The sequence below is a fragment of the Pogona vitticeps genome, chromosome 7 (genome assembly GCF_051106095.1).
Source record: "Pogona vitticeps strain Pit_001003342236 chromosome 7, PviZW2.1, whole genome shotgun sequence".
NCBI lineage: Eukaryota > Metazoa > Chordata > Lepidosauria > Squamata > Agamidae > Pogona > Pogona vitticeps.
In genome coordinates, this window is record NC_135789.1 from 30155881 (window position 1) to 30176320 (window position 20440).

At 43.2% G+C, this 20440-nt stretch overlaps 1 protein-coding gene across 5 annotated transcripts in view; it reads left to right on the forward strand.

Annotated features, from left to right (window-relative positions):
- The window catches only part of BCAS3 (BCAS3 microtubule associated cell migration factor), a 410844-nt gene that overhangs the window by 163490 nt on the left and 226914 nt on the right, over positions 1-20440 (forward strand). For 4 of the 5 annotated variants that reach the window (XM_072978539.2, XM_072978537.2, XM_078379287.1 and 1 more), the window contains exons 17-20: positions 6630-6674; positions 14008-14132; positions 15151-15316; positions 17761-17861. In XM_072978539.2, coding sequence (XP_072834640.2) covers positions 6630-6674; positions 14008-14132; positions 15151-15316; positions 17761-17861 — 437 coding nt within the window. The remainder of the gene's footprint in view (positions 1-6629; positions 6675-14007; positions 14133-15150; positions 15317-17760; positions 17862-20440) is intronic. The other variant, XM_072978538.2, reaches the window with a different exon arrangement.

Below are 20440 nucleotides of genomic sequence, written 5' to 3' on the forward strand. Positions count from 1 at the left end.
AAGTGACAAGAGTTCCTGCTCCCTTCCCCTGTTCGCTTCATGCAATCTGGAAAATTTTATGTGCTTACCTAGACACAGTCTCAAAAGCGATGCCCCAGTCATGTACTCAAACAGAGTAAGTTCCCTTTTTTTTGCATTGCCAACCGCCAAAGAGCCTCAGTAGCTGGTGGATTCTGGGAGTTGTAGTGCAAAGGAGGAGCTGACCCAGGCTCTGTCAGAGAATCATAGAAAGGGATCCCATCATTAAGCAGAAAGTGAAACACCTGCCTCAGGTGGAAGATGCTATTACTCCCAGGTATTCATTATTCCTAGACTCCCAGACTGATCTCTTCTGTTGGAAGACAGGGATGTGTCTACAGCCCAGTTTCCTCCTTGGGGACTAAAACTGCTCTAATCTGGAGGTACTAGCAAATGCGTGCAAATTACACCAAATTTTAAGTTTTTATATAGATCTATGTCAAATATGGATTTCATTGCACAGCATGAGACTTCCACATTTTTTTTTATGAAGAGCTGTCAAAATGCCAAAACTAAAGCACAAAAACTTCTGTAATCTCCTCCTAAGCAAAGACATACACCCCTACCCCAAATGAAATTTCTGCCTCTGATACGGTGGAACTCATTGCCAGCACTGAAGACATTGCCGCTGCAGACAGGTTCTGCCTCAGGCAGCAAAAACTCCTAGTCAGGGCCCTAGTCTGACACTTTAACCACTAGGCCGTATGTTTATTTGGACCACAGTACAGTACTACAAAGTGTTTTTGAAAGCCAGAAACACAAGCCGCAAGGCCCTGAGCACCGCACCCAAGCTTTGTATCCCAGACCCGGGAAATAGGGACTCGTACAGAGTAGAGGTAGTGGAACTCCTCTAAGTTTGCCGAACGGAAAGAAGAATGCAGATAACACTTCTTCTTTTTTTGATGTGGGATCTGGCTGAGATGTTATCATCTCGTGTACGATTTGTTCATAAAATCACTGATATCCGTTTGATCTCTTTTGAACTCTGGAGACTTTAATCCTTTCCAGGACCTATTAGTGGTGCAGATGGGAGAGAAAAGAGGAGCAATACCAGCTGAATAGGAAATAACAAGGGGAAACCAAAACCAAACTCTGAAAAAGGAAGACAGAAATCTGAATTAATCCCCTTGATTTCAAGCACACAAAATAAATCAAAGGCAAAACATTTATGGAAATTATTTTCACAAATAATAATGTTTCGGAAGACTGCGTAAGATCTGTGAATTTAAATATGTAGCCGGCTTTATTCCAGAGGCTGTGGAAAGATAATGGCATGGTATCAAATTTAGAAATTTATGGTTTTCCTTCCTTAATTATCATAATGTATGACAGAAAGTGTTTGGAGATAGGACTGAAAGAAAGGCAGAAAATGTAACCCCTTTCCAAAATGCTTCCCAGAGATCCCAAATTCCTTGGAGGACTAGAAACTTGTGTCATCTCCTCTTAGGATTAAAATAAGGAATTGTCCCGAGTTTAGTGGTAGAGGACACTCTTTAGATGTAGAAAGCCCCATGCTTATCTCTACATTTCTCTTACTCCATGGGCACTGGATGGGTGCGTGAATGCCTGTGAAGTATAGTGACAGCTACCATCTTTTTCTGCTTGAGTATGTTCAGTGTGTATGATCCATCTCTCTTGATCTCTTTGGCTGGATAGTTCAGTGAGTGAGGAGCCAGAAATCGGGAATTCAATTTCCTACTGTGCCTCCCAGCAGAAGAGCTAGCCTGTGTAGCCTTGGGCAAGCTGCTCAGGCACTCCTAGAAGAAGGGAATGGTCAGCTACTTCTGAGTACTCTCTATTTGGAAAACCCTGGAAAGAGTCACCGCCAGTCAGAATTGATTTGCGTAGTGATGCCCGATGCTAGCAGGGAATTTCTGCTACATAGATGTATGAGTCTGACTTGCCATTTGTGCCATCCTGGAACGGTGTTGTTGTAACGGGCTAAGAAGCACACTCTAGTGTGTTGTACATGGGGTTGCCCCTTGGAAGCCTTAGCGTTTGCAAAGCACGACTACTTGGATACTTTTGGAGGGAGGCAGGAAATCATGTGCCAGCTTTACTGGCAGGTCTTACACTTCTGCACCCAACTCAGAACACGGCTGTTCACAATCAGAGCCCTGAAGTTCTGATGCCATGTCCTAGCGCAGGTTGCTTTCACCGGTAGCAAAAAGCATGCTGTCGTACCTCCTGAGATCTGGTTTGGAAGCCCTGCTCGTGTACCCACTCAGCCTGCGCCTTTCCCCCAAAGAGGGTTCAGGGCAACACACAAAATAGGATACCTAAGACCCACACCAGAGGCCCTGCTTGTATGCTTCCCTGCCAGACCTTGGGCCAAACCAAGATTGAATTAAATATTCCAGGTTCCCCCAGGCAGCATCCATTCTAGCCATGGTGCCCGTGAAGCTACCTGAAAAGGTAACCCAGGCTTTGCTGCCTGACTTTCAAAAATAATTGGGTTGGTGACAGACTTGTCAGCAGTGTCCCCACCCACCCCTCTTCTGGAACTGTGTTTTAATCACTGCCCCGTTATTGATTCAATGCCCAGGCCACCTCCTTGCAGATCTTTAAGTAGCTCCTAAAAGCTTGCTTGCTTGCTTGCTTGTTTGTCTGTTTGTTTGACTTGTATCCCACCCTTCTAGTGTTTATAACAGCCTTGATTGAATGCTTTGGAGTGTATGATGCTATTTCCAAAGAATCAGACACACTGGGAAAATAAAAGAAAGGGTGGAAAAACAACCCAAAACTATTGTGGCACTGGCAGTTTTATTTTGATCCATGAAAGCTCACACTGAAATAAAATTGATAGTCTTGAAAAGCTGTAACGTTCAGCTCTCCCCACCCCCTTTTTTCCTCTCTCTTTCTTGCAAACATGGTGCGGTTTTGTTTCAAATGTTTCAGTTTCTCCGTTGTTTCTATTGTATTTTATGGTGTCTCAGAATGTTATTTCTTATTGTTTGCTGCCTGGGAGGGTTTACCTTAAAAGATGTTTATAAATCTCCCAAAAAAAAAAAAAAAAAAAAAACCTAATGAACACAGACTCAAACAATGTAACAATAAAATACTGAATAGTGGCAGAAAATAGGATACATGAGGAAATCTATTTTTAAAAAAAGATATTTTAAAGAACTCATTCAGAAGGACTTCAGTTCAACATCCCAATGCCTTTCTTTAAAAAGGAAGTTTCTTCCCAGTTAGTTTGGGAGGTGAGGCCATTAAATGAAGAGATGGGGATTATCATCTTATCCAATTGATCTACTAAAGGTTGACACCGGAAATAATAGCTTTAGATTTCCAATAATCCCCTTTTTCCCCCGGGAGTTTCAAAAACTCTAAATGAATCCATAAAAACAGAGAAAGAAAGGAAGATTCAGGGGAGGTTCTCTTGGGCTGAAAATAGCCATCATCTGCTGTATACAGCCAGTGAGGCCAGTGGCTGTTGGATGGCCCCGATGGTTCCCTTGGCTTGACATTGCTATGTGATTGTCACCCAGCGCAGCCATCTGGTGCTGTCGATTCAAGGATGGCTTCTCCTGAAAATGTTGTACAGTGTCCTTTTTTATTAATGCACATTGCGCCATGTCATGTGTAAAGCAGCTCGGGAAAATGTGCTCAGAGGGGTGATCCCAGACATGAATTCTGATGGCAGAGATTGTTTCTGACCATATTTTGATCAGCCTTGTGCAAACTGTCAGCTTTCCACCCCCACCCCCCTGAAAAAAATCTTTGCTTCTCAAATTATACTGCGGAGGCCATAATTCACCCTCTGCTCATTCAAACCTCTATGAAGATGTCAGGCAGAAAGTTGCTTTGGCTTTGCTTTCGTTTTCTGAGATTTTCCTTTCTCTCGTCTTCCCATCAGCCAGATCTGTGAATACTGTATTTGTGTTCTACATTTAACAACTTAAAATGGGCCGTCCACACACTTAAGTGCCCTGCACAAATTCCAGTATGTAGTGCTTGTCTTATTTTTCACAATTGATTCTGGTGTTGCTAGTCACAGTGAGAGTAAGGAGTTATGCAAGACGCAGAAACTCAAGTCTAAAAGCTTAGAAAAGTTACTTTTTCCATTATTAGCTACCATGTTTTCTTGGGAATTCTGAGAGTTGTACCCCAAACTGAATTTTTCCTAATTTTTAGCCGATTCAGTGGGCTTTGTCCACAAGCTAGCTGACATAACTCTGAAGATGCATAGTGGAGGAGTGATATATTCTTGCAAAATTACAACACACATATAATCCCACATTATCAGATATTTACTGTGGGAGTAGGAGAGCTTGTTAAATCAGTTTCTCCAGTCAGGCTGTTAAATAGAAAGGAGAAGCATAAAATCATTCCAATTTTTTATTTAAAAAAGACAAGTTAAACAATGGCAAAGGAAGTTGAACTTTGCTGGCTCAGTGGAGATGGGCTCTAACTCTGAATTCCAGATTCCTGAGAGTTGGATCCTAAAGGATGTATAGCTTTTAACATGTAGCTAGCAACTACGTCTATGCCCTCTCACGGTGAATGTTTTAGCACGTAGTCTCTGTTTTGTGAATCTTGTCTGACAAAATGGGCAGGTGCCAGGAAAGCTCACATTATAATAAAGGAGTTAGTCTTTAAGATGCCACAACATTTTTATTTACTGATAGATTTTGTTTTGTGTTTCTTGTTTAAATGTTGCACCGACTAGCACGGCTACAACTTCAGTTATTCGCCTTGGGCGCTCTTCTTGGTAGATCACATTACCTCTCATTTCCCACTTTGGTTGTTTTGTTTTTAATTGTTACAAGGATGGGGTCCCCAACCTTGGGCCTCCAGATGTTCTTGGACTTCATCTCCCATAAATCCTGACCAGCAGAGGTGATGGTGAAAGCTTCTGGGAGTTGTAGTCCAAGAACATCTGGAGGCCCAAGGTTGAGGACCACTGGTTTAGACTTCCTTCTGTTGCACGTGACAGTGTCAGCATCCATGTAAGAGGTGGCAGGAAGATGACTGGTTTTCTGGAGGATGAGTTGAGTCCAAATGAGACATGAGACTTCTACCTTGCTGGCTTTTTTTGTGGGGGGGGGGGACTGTGTGTCATGAATTGGCTTTGAAGAGGGAGCCATTGTGGCCATGCCCTGTGTGTGCGATTCCTGCACACCTTTCCCTTGCCCATAGTGATACAACTGTGTTTAACTACAACTCCCATTCTTTCCAGATGGCACAATATGTGATTTTCTCCTCCTGTCTTTCAAATGTATATTCTTGCATCTGCCCCACAGTAAGGGCTTACCTTATATAGATTATAGATAGCCCCTTATGAAAAGCTGGATTCTTTCAGAGATGTGATTTTCACAGAACTTCTTGCCTGTGGAAACAGATTTGAAAGTAAAACCCATGTTTCAACCCAGAAGACCAAGCACAAAGCAAAGCAAGCTGGTCTGAAAATTATAGGAGCGGCGGGGAGTTCCCTTCTATGACAATCAGATACGTTCAGCTCTTAAGGAATCCTCACTCCCAGTGAAGGACTTCCAGAAGCTCTTCTGCCCAAACGAAGAGACAGAAGAGCACAGGGAGGTCTTAAGCATGTATAGTCGGAACCAAATCCTTGCGGAGATGAGTAGCACTAATTTTCCCAGGTAAATTTTTTTTAAAGCCTTAGTTTTCCTAGTCAGGCAGGATGTACTACTTCAGGCAGTAAGTGGCGGCTCTCATGACTGAAAGCTCTGCCATGCAAACAAACGATTTTCCACGTAAATAAACCCAAAACAAAACTGAAGGAAAGGTGAGCCAGGTATACAGTAATGACAAAGAATTTGCTACTTGTACTTTCATTCCTCTTTTGCAGTGACTGAGACATAACAATATTATATAACAACTATAATGGGTAATGACATCTCGCTGTTTTATTTTATTTCATTCTGGTTACAACGTGAGTGGGTTCACTAATGGCCGTCTAGTTCTGTAACTAAAGGGATTGCTGATAACGTGTTCTCTTCTGTACGATTTGAAACCATCTGACATAGATCCTGGTCTACTACCTCTGTGGATGTAAAGCAAACAAGGAGGAGATTTGCAACACCTTAATCGTGCAGTGGAAGCTGAGCCACAATTGTTCTAGGTGCTTGGGGGGAATGATTTTTTAATAAGTTTTAATTGTGTGGCAAAAAAGTAAAGGCCAGGATGGCACCATTTGATGGCATCAAGGGCAGAAGGAGATTCACCAACCAAGGTGCCATGGCCAAGAAAGCCTTCTCCTGTGTCTCCATGTATTGTACTCCTCTCCCTCAGCATCCTCGTGGTTGGACAGGTGTACATGGGGAGACATGCTCCCTCAGATATATTGCCCCCAAGCCATTTTGGCCTTCTGTACTCACAGACTCAGACTGGAAGCAGATTGGCAACCAGTGTGGCTTTCAGCAGCAATCCAGCATTTATTGCAACACTGGGGGATTTTTTTTTTTTTTTTTTTTGGCCTCCTGTTGCCTTGGGCGAGACAATGGTAGTTTTTTTCTAATTTAGAAAATCAACAATGTTTTTAAATATATGTGTATGTTTTGGAATGACATGTTTTGACACTGTTGCTTGTTGACAATGACCTCTTCCATCTAATTTCTGTGCATTTTCCCCCCCACTTCCACACGAAGACCTTACCTGTTTGGGGCAGGATGTTTTTCCATAAAAGCTCCATGGTGAGTTCAGTTCAATCCCAGCATGCCTTCTAATTATTTTGCTGTACTCACTAGAAATTACCACACATTGCTTTTCTTCTTCATCATTGTCTTCTTAAAATTGCATGAACTGATTTATTCCTTACATGGAAGCGATGTGTGTCTGAGGGCAGAACTAAGCGTGATGCCCAACATACTTGCCTCTACCCTGGTTGAATTACTCTTTTCCTGCCCCTTTCATGTCTAAAGCCACCTGTGTATCTTAGTATGTAGCATGCTTCCCCAGTACTGCCTCAGTGGTGGTAAGGATTGATGGCAGGTTCCCCCTTGGTGAGTCTTCCCCTATTCTCGTACCTCTTCGCCAGGCTTGCCTGCTACTCTGTTTGGCACCCTTTTAATCAGAGCCAGATGGCAGCCCTTTTAAAGTCATGCAGTGTGCTGGAGCCGGGCTACACCAGAGGGAGTGTCAGGGAAAATTATGATGGGCAACTTAAAAAAAATTAAAATGGCAGGAGGTGGAAGATAGGCAATCATCAGTAGGCCTCCAAGAATGCACAAATTTCTGAAGATGTTCAGAAGTCACACCAGTGCCAACGAATTGCTTAAAGATGTTAGCTAGTCACACCAGCGCTTCCAGATGAGGCTTTTATTGTACAGTAAGCACCGAGTTCATTCATGTCATTTTATGGGGACTTCAGACATCATATATCATCACAACATCAGCATCAATTCATCCTCCTCCCCGTCTCCCACCTCCTCCCCCAGTACATAAGAAATCCATTAACAAGGCAAAATGGCTGGCCAATGACTTTTGATTGGTAACCCTCTCTACTAGGAGCCCTCTGTGTGGGAGACCTTGGTCTACTTGCCATGGTAGCCAGCAGGGGTGTAGCAGTAAGTACATGATAGATCCTGCATTTCCAGAAATGCATCATAGTGAGAAAAGGAGTAGGAATTCTACATAGAGTTGCTGTTTTCAGCAACCCCTCACATGTATAATGGTCAAGCCAGCAGCCTCTGTTACCCTTTGTGGCTGTGGCTGCTCTTGGCGTTTTCTGCGTTCAGTGCAGTCTCAGGGATCTGCCCGAATGGCTTCTCTAAAACTCGGAGATAGCATGGTATCGCCCACATCACCCATGCTTGTCACATTCTTCTCAAGCAACAGGGAGCTTCATTGGAGGTGCCAAAGGCCTTTCCCAGATACTGTACTACTTTTCTGAGGCAAGCAGACGTTTTTTCCAGTCTTTTTGTTTAGATGAAGGGCTCGACAAATAAGCAGTATTCTGTCCGGTTGCTCTATGAGAATAGTTGCTTCCACCTCCACCTTGTGTTGTTTGACTAATGAATGCTAAGATGGAAAAATGATGGCCACACATTTTTTCCACTTGTCTTGAAACTTCTAATTTTTATGCCTATAATGTTACGCAATAAATGTGTTGCTTGTAGGTTTTACAGTTTCATCTTGTCATATAGTGCTCTCTCATCTCAAAAATGTTTGGATAAACCAAACAGAGGTCTCCAGGTGTTTCAGGGTCTCTAAGAAGCTATCACCAATCCACACTGGGCAGAGGCACTTGTGGGGAAGAGAATAAAGTCAATGAAACCACTTGGGGCATTTTTACTCCTCCAAAAATAAAGAAAATAAAAACGGTGCGGCTGCAAGAGTGAGAGAGAGGCTGCAGCACATCTCTGTTTGCATAAAGCCATGCATGGCATATTCTGGGAATTACAAGGTGGAGGGGAATGGGTTTGTCAGCTTGGATGTGTGTGAACATGGTTGATCTCTCAGCCTTAACCCTGCATTCTGTTCCATACTTATTACAAGGATTTCTGAGAGGTGAGGAAACTTGGAACACTCTATAAATTGCTGTGCAGTAATATTACTATTTTTATTAGAGCATTTCTGGTAACTATGGTGGGTATGCTTCTCCCCTACCTCCCATATCCTTTCATTAAAGAAATGGCCAAGAAAAGAAAACTGGACTTGAATCGTCTGTCAAATACCTATCCGTGGTTTTCACTAGGAGGAAGTTAGTAGAGATTGTTCTAAGCATCCGCCAGAAGGAGTACAGTCCCTTGTCAACTGGGGATGGCATCGGCTTGAGTCAAGATTAAAAGCACTAGATTAAAGTGAAGAATATATGGAATGTAATAGACCTTAAATCATTGAATATGTGCTCACAAAAGTCTCTTGTGGTCCGTTTGATGCTGCGGTTATAGCGCGCTCAAGAAAATGAACCACTGTCTGCTTATGCAGCAATTGGAAATTTCTTCTTCCTTTTTAAAAGAATTGGGGGTAGGTGGGGGAGATTTTATATTTTTAAGTCAGCATGTTGTTTTCATTAAAGCCTTAATGAGACCTAAAATGAAGTCAGCAGAATCGGGCATAAATTTGTCAGCTCTGTGTTGAGTAAAAATAAATAAATGAGGGCCTGTAATTATTTTTAGCGGTTGATTTTAAGCTTTAAAGAAACCGCCACTGTCAATAAGTAAATAAATAAATAAATGTGCCTCCTTCCAGAGGAATTTGGAATATGCCTTTGTTTGGGAAAAGCTGCTTAATGGTTTCAGAACCACCATGAAAAGCTAAAGGCCATCATCCCATCGGAAAGCTCTCGAGGGTGCAGTCACCACTGAAAGGAAGGGAGAGCTCCTCCAAAGGACAGCAGGCCTCTTGAGCAGCTGCTGTTCATTTCAGAGAAAGGGCTCCTAGAGCTCAGTGGACAAGGCTGTGCTTTACGCGCAGAAGGACTGAATCCTTAACTTCTGGATCACACAGGGGTTGGTTTAGGTCTCTGGCTGCAGAGCGAGGGGTTGGGGGTTCGATTCCCCACTGTGCCTTTTTGACATGGGCTGGACTTGATGATCCATAGGGTCCCTTCCAACTTTGCAGTTCTAAGATGATGAAGAAGATGATGATGTTTGTTAACTCTGAGGAAGGTTGAGGAACCCTATGGAGCTCCAGGGAAGGATGGCACCTTGCAGGCATGCTATTGGTCAGTGAAAACATGGAATGGAGAACCCATGGCCAAGGACAATATTATTGTGGAAGTTGTAGTCCTCCAGAGGATCTGGAGAGGCAAAGGTGTCCCAGTTAGCTATTGTTGTAATCTACAATGGCCCTGCCGTTGCACAATTCACATGAAAACGAAGCAGGGAGGAAATCGGCAGGATGCTCTCAGTTGCATTGGTTATATTTTGAGATCGGAATAAATGATTTAATCATCATGGAGTTGAGGAGAACCATTCAGTACTGCTTTCAATATGACAAGAGCCAGGTTTTTATGGCTAATGTACCTGTTGTTAGACCTATAAGACTGAAACTGCTATCATGCTATTTCTGTGAGTTGTCCTGTGAAATATGTAGATAGGCAAGTGAGCTCATGATTGAACTGTCGTCTAGTCCAGGGATTTCCCTTGTACTCAGACAGAGATGGAAAACTTTATTTATTTATTTTTGACTATGACTTCCAGCATCACCCACGACAGAGTTCACATCCCCAAAAAATCCACATTTCTCACCTTTGTTCTGGGGCTATCAAAGCCGTTCCATGTTTAAGACAGGGAGGGAAGCCAAAAGTTCGCCTTGCAGGTCAGATGCCCAGGAACATACTATGGCCCCAAAGAGGTTGTTTCTCAACCCGAAATGTTCTTCAAACAGGAAACCTTTTGGTTGCCTTCTCCTGTTTTTGGGGGGGGGCTTTGGCCAGCCTGGATGGGCCAGGCTTATCCTGAGCCTGGCGATGTTTCCCAGAAGAGACATTAAGTTGCAGTTTTCATAACTCATCACATAGGACACCTTCGCCATCGAGGTCTCCACGTCTAGAGAGAAAGAGGACAATACTGTCCGGCTAGTTTGTTTTTGGCTCTTTGCCACAAGAGAGCCAGAATTGGAATGTTCAGATGGTTTGCCTCGGTGCATCTGTGGGAAGGTTACATGGGATTGGTTTCACTTGGCTAGTTGGGATTTGCCACTCGGAGCTCCTGAACTGGAGTCGAAGGCCAAACTTGGCCAGGTACATTAATCCCATGGGCACAGTTAATATACAGGTACACCTTCTCTCTCTCTTTCTGTAGTGAATCACAGTGGTGGAGGTGGTGGAATAGCATCAGGATTGGGGGGGGGAGTTCTGTCCTCCTCATATGCTCCCAATTGTTGCTCATTGTTCTGGAATGGGAGCTTCCAGTGTATCCCTGTCCGCAGTCTTTGTCCCTAAACATGCTCACACCTCACAGGATGGCTGTTGACACAAAATGCATGCATGCTGACTGCATTAATGAAATTAACATGATGTTTACTTTGGAACCTCATGCACTAGCCTGGAAAACAACTGGGTTTTTTTGTCAGTCGGCAAGGGCGATTTAAATGGGGACATATCTATAAATACTCCAGGGTGACACAAAGAATGGGGAACTCGAAAGACAGGGAGCATGCCTGTGGGTCATAGTATTAAAAATTCTGTTGTAAAACTTTCCAATATGGATTTGATGATGCTGGTATCAGATCTTCTGTCCTTTCTCCCCCATCCACCAAACATTTTAAGCAAGGATAATATCCCTTGTTTTTCCCCCTTTCCCTCCTCTCTCCTTCTCACTTAAGCTTAACCACAAAAGTAATCATGTTTTACAAGGCTGCCTTTTTTCTGTCTACAAAACATCATTCTTGAACTGAAAATGTTTTGGCACTGGAAGCCGGGGCTTCAGTGTGTGCTGGAGAAGACGTTTGTTTTAAAGACGTGGTGTAAATAGAACATACTTTATTCCATTTCCTTTAAATCTGTTTATACTTGTGTTGTGAAAAATCATAACTCTTTGGGGGCACAGAGGGCTTGGGAAGCAACTCCGCAGCATGACCTTTTCTGCTTACTGTTGGCTCCCAGCGAGCTGCAGGAGATAGAAATAATCCACACGCCCATCGCTGCTGTGGAAGTCCACGTAGTTTCTTGTTCTCACATGGCAATAATGTTGGTACGTATCTGCTTGTAGGTGGGGAAGTTGTAAAGGTGAGTAGGTAACTTCCAAGGATGGAGGGACAAGAGTGCTATCTCCAGCATCTACCAAGGACTGTACGTCCATCCCCTGCTGTCACTACCCCTAATTTGCTGCTAAGGATGATGACGGCAACCACAATGGCAGGGAAAGCCGCAGTTGCAAATCTGTCGCTGCACACCTTCTTTTCAAGCAGAATCATTCCTGTGAGAGACTTCCACCAGCACAACGCCAGTTGTAAATAAGGCCTACAATGTAGGCCAATGTGTGTACATTAGGAGCACAAACCCTGTTTTTAAAGGACAGCAGCTTCTTCTTTTGTCACTGTCACCCCTGTGGCTGCAAATCTGGTCACTCTCCTAGGAGCAGTGATGACTGAGAGATCAAAATTAGTGGGGGGTCCACATGTTGCATGTCAGAAGTTACTTCCCACAGCTCTGGTAATTTGTTGCCCTCAATTCCTGTTGTACTGAGAAGAATACTTCAGTGGACATGGGGGGGGGGGGACTAAGTTACTTTTTTTGGACTGCTGGAATCACCCAGCTGGCATGGCCGCGTCGGCTGGGAATGTACAAGGATTGTAGCCGAAGCTGTAAATTTTCCAAGCTCTGATTATTTCTAGGCTCTGGTTAGCCTTGGCAGCTTTAGGAAAATATAGGAAAATTAGTGCAGCAATATAAGATGGGTGTCTTCTCCGTAATGACTCACTCTTGCATTCTTTACTTAGTCTTCTTAGTCCATCATTCCATTGATATCATCTTGCCTCAAAAATTCTTTTGTAGTCTTGTTGATTGAGACCTTACTGTCTGGAGAGGCTGGGGGATGAATGCGAGACTGTATGTAATCCGCCCTGTACAAGTTTCAGTCTTCTGCTCTTCCTTCTTCTTTGGTGCTAACCTGGAAGCATACACAGAGGTTTCTGTTGTCCCATCTAGATGCTTTTTCACTCCTCTGTCAGAAGTGTTTGTCAGTTTCCATACACTAAACCTAAACCTTTTCTTTCAGAATATGCCATTACCCCCTTTCTTTTCATTCACACACAGCTCAGCGTTGAGACAGCTTCATAATTTGCCCTGTTGTGGTTTCTTGGACACTGGTTTCTGGTGGAGGCTGTTCATCATCATCATTTATTAGCTCCATTTATATTCCAGCAGTGAGTTCAAGGTGTTTTACCTGGCTTTCCTCCCCCAACTTTATCCTCACAATATAAGGTCAGGCTGAGATACTGTGGCTGACCCCAGGGTCACGTGATGAGTTTCCTGGCTGAGTGAGGATTGGAACCCCAGTTTCCTGAGTGGTAGCCCAGCACTCTAAACATCCATACTGGGTCTAGCTAAGAGTCCAGAAGGTGAGTTAAGTTTCCAAGAAAGACAGATGAGAAAAGAGAAATGGATAAATGAACAGCCAAGAATGTGAACTTTGACCTTCGTTTTGCTGCATTTGAGACTGCTTTAGAGTCTCGTTCTTTCAGGCATGCTTGCTTTTTGTGTATGTGGATGCTATACCTCTTTCTCATACTCCATGTCATTTCGCCTTTGCTTGTGTTCATATTACGTGAAAAGCTGACAGTTTCCTTGATTATTAAAATCTGTTTTGTGAATAGGAAGAAGAAAAACCTCCTTTCAAATAACGGTGACACTAACCTTTTCAGAATGGGATGTTTTGAAAGGAGCTTTCCCCGAAACAGAAAACCTCCAAATCCATAGGGATCTGAGCCCAAACCACTCTCAAGTTTGGGTCCATTTTGATATGGCAGTCTTTGGACAACATTGCCCTGTTGAGTTGGCAGTAGCATGAGATCCTTAACACCATCCCTTGATGTATAGAAGAACTAATTGTTTGAATTCACATACAGTATAGGAACAAACAATGTGTTCTTTTAGTGTATTACTTTTAGATGTGGTTGTAGAAACATAGCCTTAGAAACAAATGTCAAAATTCAGGCCTTGTTTTTCTGTACCCCACAGTTTGGAGCACACATTTATCTTGAGTGCTAACTATGAAAGGGGTTAATTCTTAGCAACTGATTAAATATGTCATTTCCTCCGTACTCCCATTGCTTCCTGATTGACAGGGGATGGTGTAGCCTAAGAGCATCAGTTGTAGTTCCTCGCCTTTGTCACTGAGCAAGAAGTCAATCAAATAACTCGAGCTATTTCTGCTCCTTATATAAGGGATGTTTAATTTGCCTTTTCTGAAATGCTGAGCAGCCACTGTTCTGTCTTCAGGCTTTATTGATTCTCGGTAGTTCTGAGAAAAGAGGTTCCTCGGCCTTATATTGCACCTCAAGCACAAATTACTTTGGTGGACAACTCAATAATAATTACAGTATGATCTCTTTCTTCTCTCTACCTCTTTTTCAAAGCAAAAGCAAACCAGCTCCACAAATTTCACCCAGCAAATCTGTGGGAGGAGAATTCTGCGTCGCTGCTGTCTTTGGGTCATCGAGATCTTGGTTTGCAAGCAACCCGGGTCTTAAGAGAGAGAAAGGTTTGTGTTTTAATACAGGTCAATAACATACAGATAATATATAACGAAACTGCCTTATATTGAGGTTGACTGCTGGTCCGTCTACCATGGTCTTGTCTTCTCTGGCAGACAGTGGTTATCCAGGCATCTGCTTTAAGCTAGGATCCTTTTCTAACCAAATCATGTTGGGGTTTCTACTCGTGCTTTGGTTTTGAATTGCAATACGTGGCTGTTTCTGTTCCCCCCCTCCCCCGTCACCAAAGAGGAAGTGTTGATGAAGGCAGTGGCAGGGACAGTTCATTTTAGTTTGCAAACCTGGCAAGAACAGAGTAACAGAAAATGCCAAAGCTTTTCCTGCCAACTCTCTATGTGCAGCAAGAGAGAGAAAGAGAGAGAGAAGACATCCAGTGGTACAAACAATATTCTAAAGATCCAAAGCTGACACATTTTGGATATTTTGTGTTTTCACATCCCCTTCTTCTCCTTTTTCTTCCCATTCATCTCCCCTTCCTCTTCTTCCTCCTCGTCCTTCTCCTTCCCATCCTCCCATTCCTTCCTCCTTGTTTCTTCATCCTCTTGTTGAAAACTTTAGAAATATTGCCAGCCAGATTAGTTGTATTTATTGACATGTTGCCGTCAATGTCTTGGGCTTTTTAAAGAATAATATAAGGAGGGAGGGAGGACCTTTTAAAAAGAGCTTCCTCTCCTTGAGAAGCTTAAGAGTTTCAATCTTGATCAGGCAGCTAGATTGGTCAGGTGCTAAGAAAAAGACTTGAGACAGGAATAATAGCAATGTAGCTTTCTCTTGCCCCGGAAAGTGGAAAACTACTCTGAATTTTGGGCAGTTTACAAGCCATAGACCTCTATGGGAGATGGGCATTAGATCTCCTTTGATTTTGTAGAACATCTTTTATGATGAGTAAAGCAGGTGATAATACTGCTGTTCGCAAGGTATTTATTAAGGTGAATGCCTTTTGAGAAGTTTGTTATTGAATGAAAAAGAAATAAATCTCTTTCAATTATTCTCATTCCTCAACAGATCAGTCCAAACAGTTTGTGGTTGAGTCTCTCTACATCATCAGCTGTTATGGTACTCTTGTGGAGCATGTCTTGGAACCTCGGCCACTCAGCACTGCGCCTAAGATCAGTGATGACACCCCACTGGAAATGATGACTTGCCCAAGGGCCAGCTGGACGCTAGTTAGGTAGCCAGTCCTTTCATACTAGCTGTTGTTGTTTGCATCTGTATATGTAGTAGGGATGTAAAAAGCTATTGGTTCTGTTCTATCACCATCCCACTAACATTCTGGATCTATCTCAATTCCATATGTGTTAAGAGACTACAGAGGGTGGGTTGTCCTGCATCAAAATTGGTGCATATCCAAGTACACGTTCTGCCTAGTGTTTCTGACAATTTATTTATTTATTATTTATACCGTTATACTGCACCATGCTGAATAAAGAAAACAACCAAATCCCACCCAATCCAAAAATATAAAATAAAAAATAGAATATAAAAGGCCAACAGGTCTAAAAAAATCAAGATAGCAGCAATGGACAAAAAAGCTTACAAAATATAATAGTCAAGACTAAATCACTAACAATTATGAGCCGAGGATATCCTGAAATGCCTCCCTGAAAAGCAAAGTTTTTATGTGCTTCCTGAATATTAGGAGGGAAAGGGCCTAGTGCACCTCCACAGGTAGAGGATGGATAGATAGATAGATAGATAGATAGATAGATAGATAGATAGATAGATAGATAGATAGATAGATAGATAGATAGATAGATAGATAGATAGATAGATAGATAGATTGATTGATTGATTGATTGATTGATTGATTGATTGATTGATTGATTGATTGATTGATTGATTGATTGATTGATTGATTGATTTAGAGCCTTCCCTCCTTTGAATGAAATATGTTCCCAGAATTCCTTAGCCATGACTGGGGATTCTGAGGATTCCTATCCAGAAAAAACACCTACTCCATCTCCAACTTCAAAACATCATTGCCTGTCTGATGCTCCCACAATATCACAATATGTATAGACCTAGATCCAGGTTCCTCCCTACTGTCTCAGGACGCATTATCTGAACAGGGCTCCCCTCAGAATGCTCTCCTTGGTGGAAAGGCCATAGTGGCTGATTTCTCCCTTGCTCCTGCAACCTCCTTTGCTGTTCCAGAGAAGGGCCCCTGATGCCTCAGAGTAGTTTTTTTTCCAGAAAAGGTGGGAACTCACGTCTTCAGGGAAGGAGTGAAAAGACAAAACTTGTGACTGCTTCCCTTCCCCTGCCCCCCCACCTCCTTTCATCAGCCACGCTCCCCTAGATTGGAGTTCCATTCAGAGCTAGGAATCCAGATGTTTGAATCTGTGTATGTAGTAGGCTCAGGATCAGACTCTGGATTCTCTACCAGGTAGTGTGTATATATTGTGTTTGTTCAGTGAGCATCTGTGCACGGAGGAAAGCTTAAAAATGGGAAATCTTTCCTTTTTCAGACTGCAGTTAGTATGCTCGTGTTAACTGTGGGAGTCTGGGAGTGGCGATCTAAAAACGAAGCATATCCCATTGATGGATTAGCTAAACTCTGTGCAAAGAGGGTGACAGTTGAATCCTTACATCTCTCCTTGGAAATAAGTCTTTCTGACCTCAGTGAGATTTGCTTCCAAGTCAGTGTCACTTGGATAGCATATTGAAGTACCGTATCTGCAATTTTTTGCCCTGTTCCAGTAGAGGGGGGGGGGGGAAATGAAGGAGGAAGGAAGACTGGATGGCTCCACAGAGAGGTCCCGTGGGCCAGATCAGACTGGAGAGTTTCCTATTTGGTCTTCAGTGACATACAGTGAGAGTGACTAGACCAGCTGTCCTACACTCATACCCCAAGTTGGTGTGTTCTGAAGGCTGTTTCGAGAAATGAAGTCTAAGTTACAGAATTAAAATGAAGAGGGATCCGCTGATAAAATATTGTCAGTGCTTTTGACATTTTGAAATATTTCTCCATTGATTTTTATTCCGTTTTATTTTTGGTACTCTCCAGTCTTCTTCAATGCTGGCTCATTCTGGGCCCGAAGTGATCAATACGTGATTTACCAAGTGACTGACGAGCGGCCAGCCCTCATTAAAATAACGAACATGCCGTCTTTTCAGGGCCATGATGGTCAAAAGGAGCCACTTGTAATGGGATTGCAGATTCAAGCCAGATCGATGTCCTGCAACTTTATACAACTTAGTTTTCGCAAATCAGACACTAGTCGGAGGCATCTCCAGTTTGGCAGGACACCAGTGCTCCCTTGGTGGAAATGTGTCAGGCCTGAACATCATATGATGTGGAGAATGTGTGCACAGCAAACCCGCATCCCTCCCTCCCTCTCTCTCTCTCTCTCTCTCTCTCTCTCTGTGTGTGTGTGTGTGTGTGTGTGTGTGTGTGTGTGTGTGTCTGCGTGATTATCACAGCTTGCATAGGATCACACTGCTCATTTCCCCTCTCTCCATCTGTCTGTGGAATATTCTACCCTTGTAGCAAGTGACTTGAAATAATTATAAACACGGCACTTTCTTGCATAAATAATCAGGATGCGATGACACAGATGCTGATTTTCCCCTTCTTGAAACTTAAATATTAATATGCTCGTGTTGTTTTCGCAGAACTCCCCAGTGGAATGAACTGCAGCCACCCTTTAACTTGAACCATCCGCTGCTGCTCGCTGCAGATTCCGTGCAGTGCTACCAGTATCTTCTCGTTGGCTGTGAGTAACTTTGACGTCCCCCTTTTGAAGGGGCAACAGCTGGGTGTCAGGGAGCAAAACCTCCAGTCCTGGAACTGTTGCTATGGCAGCTGTTCAGCTTTGGATGTCTGGCAAATCAGGGAAATGAGCAGGAAAATGGCATGGAATTCAAATAAAGTATGTGCGAGTGGGGGTGGGCGGAGTATAAAACACTTTGTGTCTAAGGAACCTAGGGCATCTTATAAAAAATCAGTGCACATGTATACATCAGTGGCATGTGGGTTTGTTTTGCTCAGATCTGCCAATTAGGAGGAACTCAGACATTGATGGCATCAGGTAGATTGTAATTATATTGGGACAACTATGACATACGGTTGAATTATCACTCTTGGAAAAGAGAATGCAAAGAAGCACTCTTTCATAAGCCACTTCAGAATAAATAAGAGGAGCTGTATCAGAGGGTCATGCCAACAGAAATTATTCCTGCTTCTTTTTTCTCTGTGTTTAGGTGTCCTTTAATGGCACCTCATTATGTCATTAATGTCATTTATTCTGGATGTTGCTTCCTACCCACCCACCCCCCGGTCCTTCAGCATATTGGCATTGTTGGGCAGCTGCGGGTGTCTCAACTCAGCATCACAGGAGGTCCGACTGAATGCTTGCTCTTATAGTTCCTCTCCTCACCAGCGCTGTGTGGTTGCGTCCGATACCCTTGTTTCTGTTTCTCATGAGGTCAACAATAGAGTTTTGCAACTCAAGTCATAGCCAACTCTATAGAAAGACTAGCACGGGCCAGTTCATCAGCCAGGAGACTAAGACTGGCCTGGGGAACATTTGGCCCTTCAGATGCTGATGGACAGCAGTTCCCATTATTCTGCCACATGAGCCAGGTTGGCAAAGTCCACAGCACCTGAAGGGATAATTCCATACTGTGGGGTTGTGTCAGTTTGGAATATGTGTGTGAGAGAACAATTATACATTCCCGTCAGAAGACAGGATAGAAAATAAACACACACAAACTTTGGAAGTTCTGTTGGAAGCTGAAAGTAACTGCACGCCCACGGATTTTGATGCCCACAGATTGGAATGCTGTAGTTCTCGGACTTTTTCAACTCTGGACTTTGCTTTCGGTAAACACAGCTGAAAACGATGGTTGTATTCAGGTTGCTTGCTTTCTGGAAATTCAGAAAATAAATCAAGAAAAGTACCATAGCTCAGGAGCAAATCGCCCTCTTTGCATGCGGGAGGTACCCGTGCTCAGTCCACTATCATCTCTGGCTAAGAAGGACGAGACAGGATGGGGCAACCCTGTGTCAGATCTGCTTTAACTTGGATTCTTACATCGAATCGGGTGCTGGACTCAATGGCCTTATAGGCCTCTTCCAACGCAGTTATTCTATGATTCTGCCTCAGGGTTTGAAGAACGGCAGCCAGTCAGAGTGGACTAGACCATCAAATAATCTGATCAGAGCAGAGGATCAGAGCAAGCCAAAGAAAAGAAAAGGGTTCGCTCAATGTTGCAAAGTGTTTCAGAAAAAGGAGATCACCCAAACCACCCCAGGGGGATGCTGGTGTTGAAGAAAGAAACAGCAACATCATTTCTTAGAGCACACTTGAGTACATAACAAGACACACACACACACCCAAAAAATTATGGTTGTTTTAAAACAAACTTACAATGCAAAGGCAGACAAAGCGTGGGCTTCTAAATGGACTACAAGCCCCAGCATTCCCTGCCATTGTCTGCTGCAGCTACGGCTGACGGAACTTCCAATCCAGCCATGTCTGGAAGCCTGTGCTTTGCCCATCCCTGTCATGATGTATATGATGAAAAGACTCAATATATTGCAGTCCCTAAAAAGCATGCAAAGGTAACTGAAGATTTTAAGCTACCCCAGGAAGACAAGGTAGCCACGGTGCCCAACTCACTGTTCCCAGAGGTTCCAGAATTCTCCAGAAAGATCAGAAAATGCAACTGAAGTCCAAATCTGACAGGAGCTTAATGATCTCTTTCTGAATTGTCTGTAATTCTGTGGATCAGCAAGACATTGGAGGTCCTCTTAAGCTTCCTGATGGGCAGTTCATCACACAGATTGAGGCACTCCCTCAAATAATTGAGGATAAGACTAATGAGGATGATCAAACAGTTTTGATATATGTTTGCTTCAGTTAGGCCAAATTTATAATCCAGTTTTCCCTCCGCATTTATAGGGCCTTCCGGTTTACTGTAAACATTAGCATTTTGCCAATGAGGTCATTTTGAAAGTCCCAATCTTGCCCTTCAGAGGACTGCTGTGTGTTATGTGCCTGCATGTGTGTGCATCTTCTTTTAAATCTCTTGGGAATTCTTGGCTTGAGACGCACAACTTTCATTTGGCTCCCTCAGACACTAATTTGTGCGTGAAAACCGAAGAAGTGGAGACTCTAATTTAATATCGCTAGATCCCAGGCAGCAAAGTGGAAGCGCTTAATCCAATCGGCTCAGTTGATGGCAGGCCTCCCCGGGTTTATTTCTCATGTATTGGCAGACGTCTTTGGTGCTATCTGGTGCACGTTGCTATGGGGAAGAAGGCTAATTTTGCTGCAAAGGGGAGAAAGAA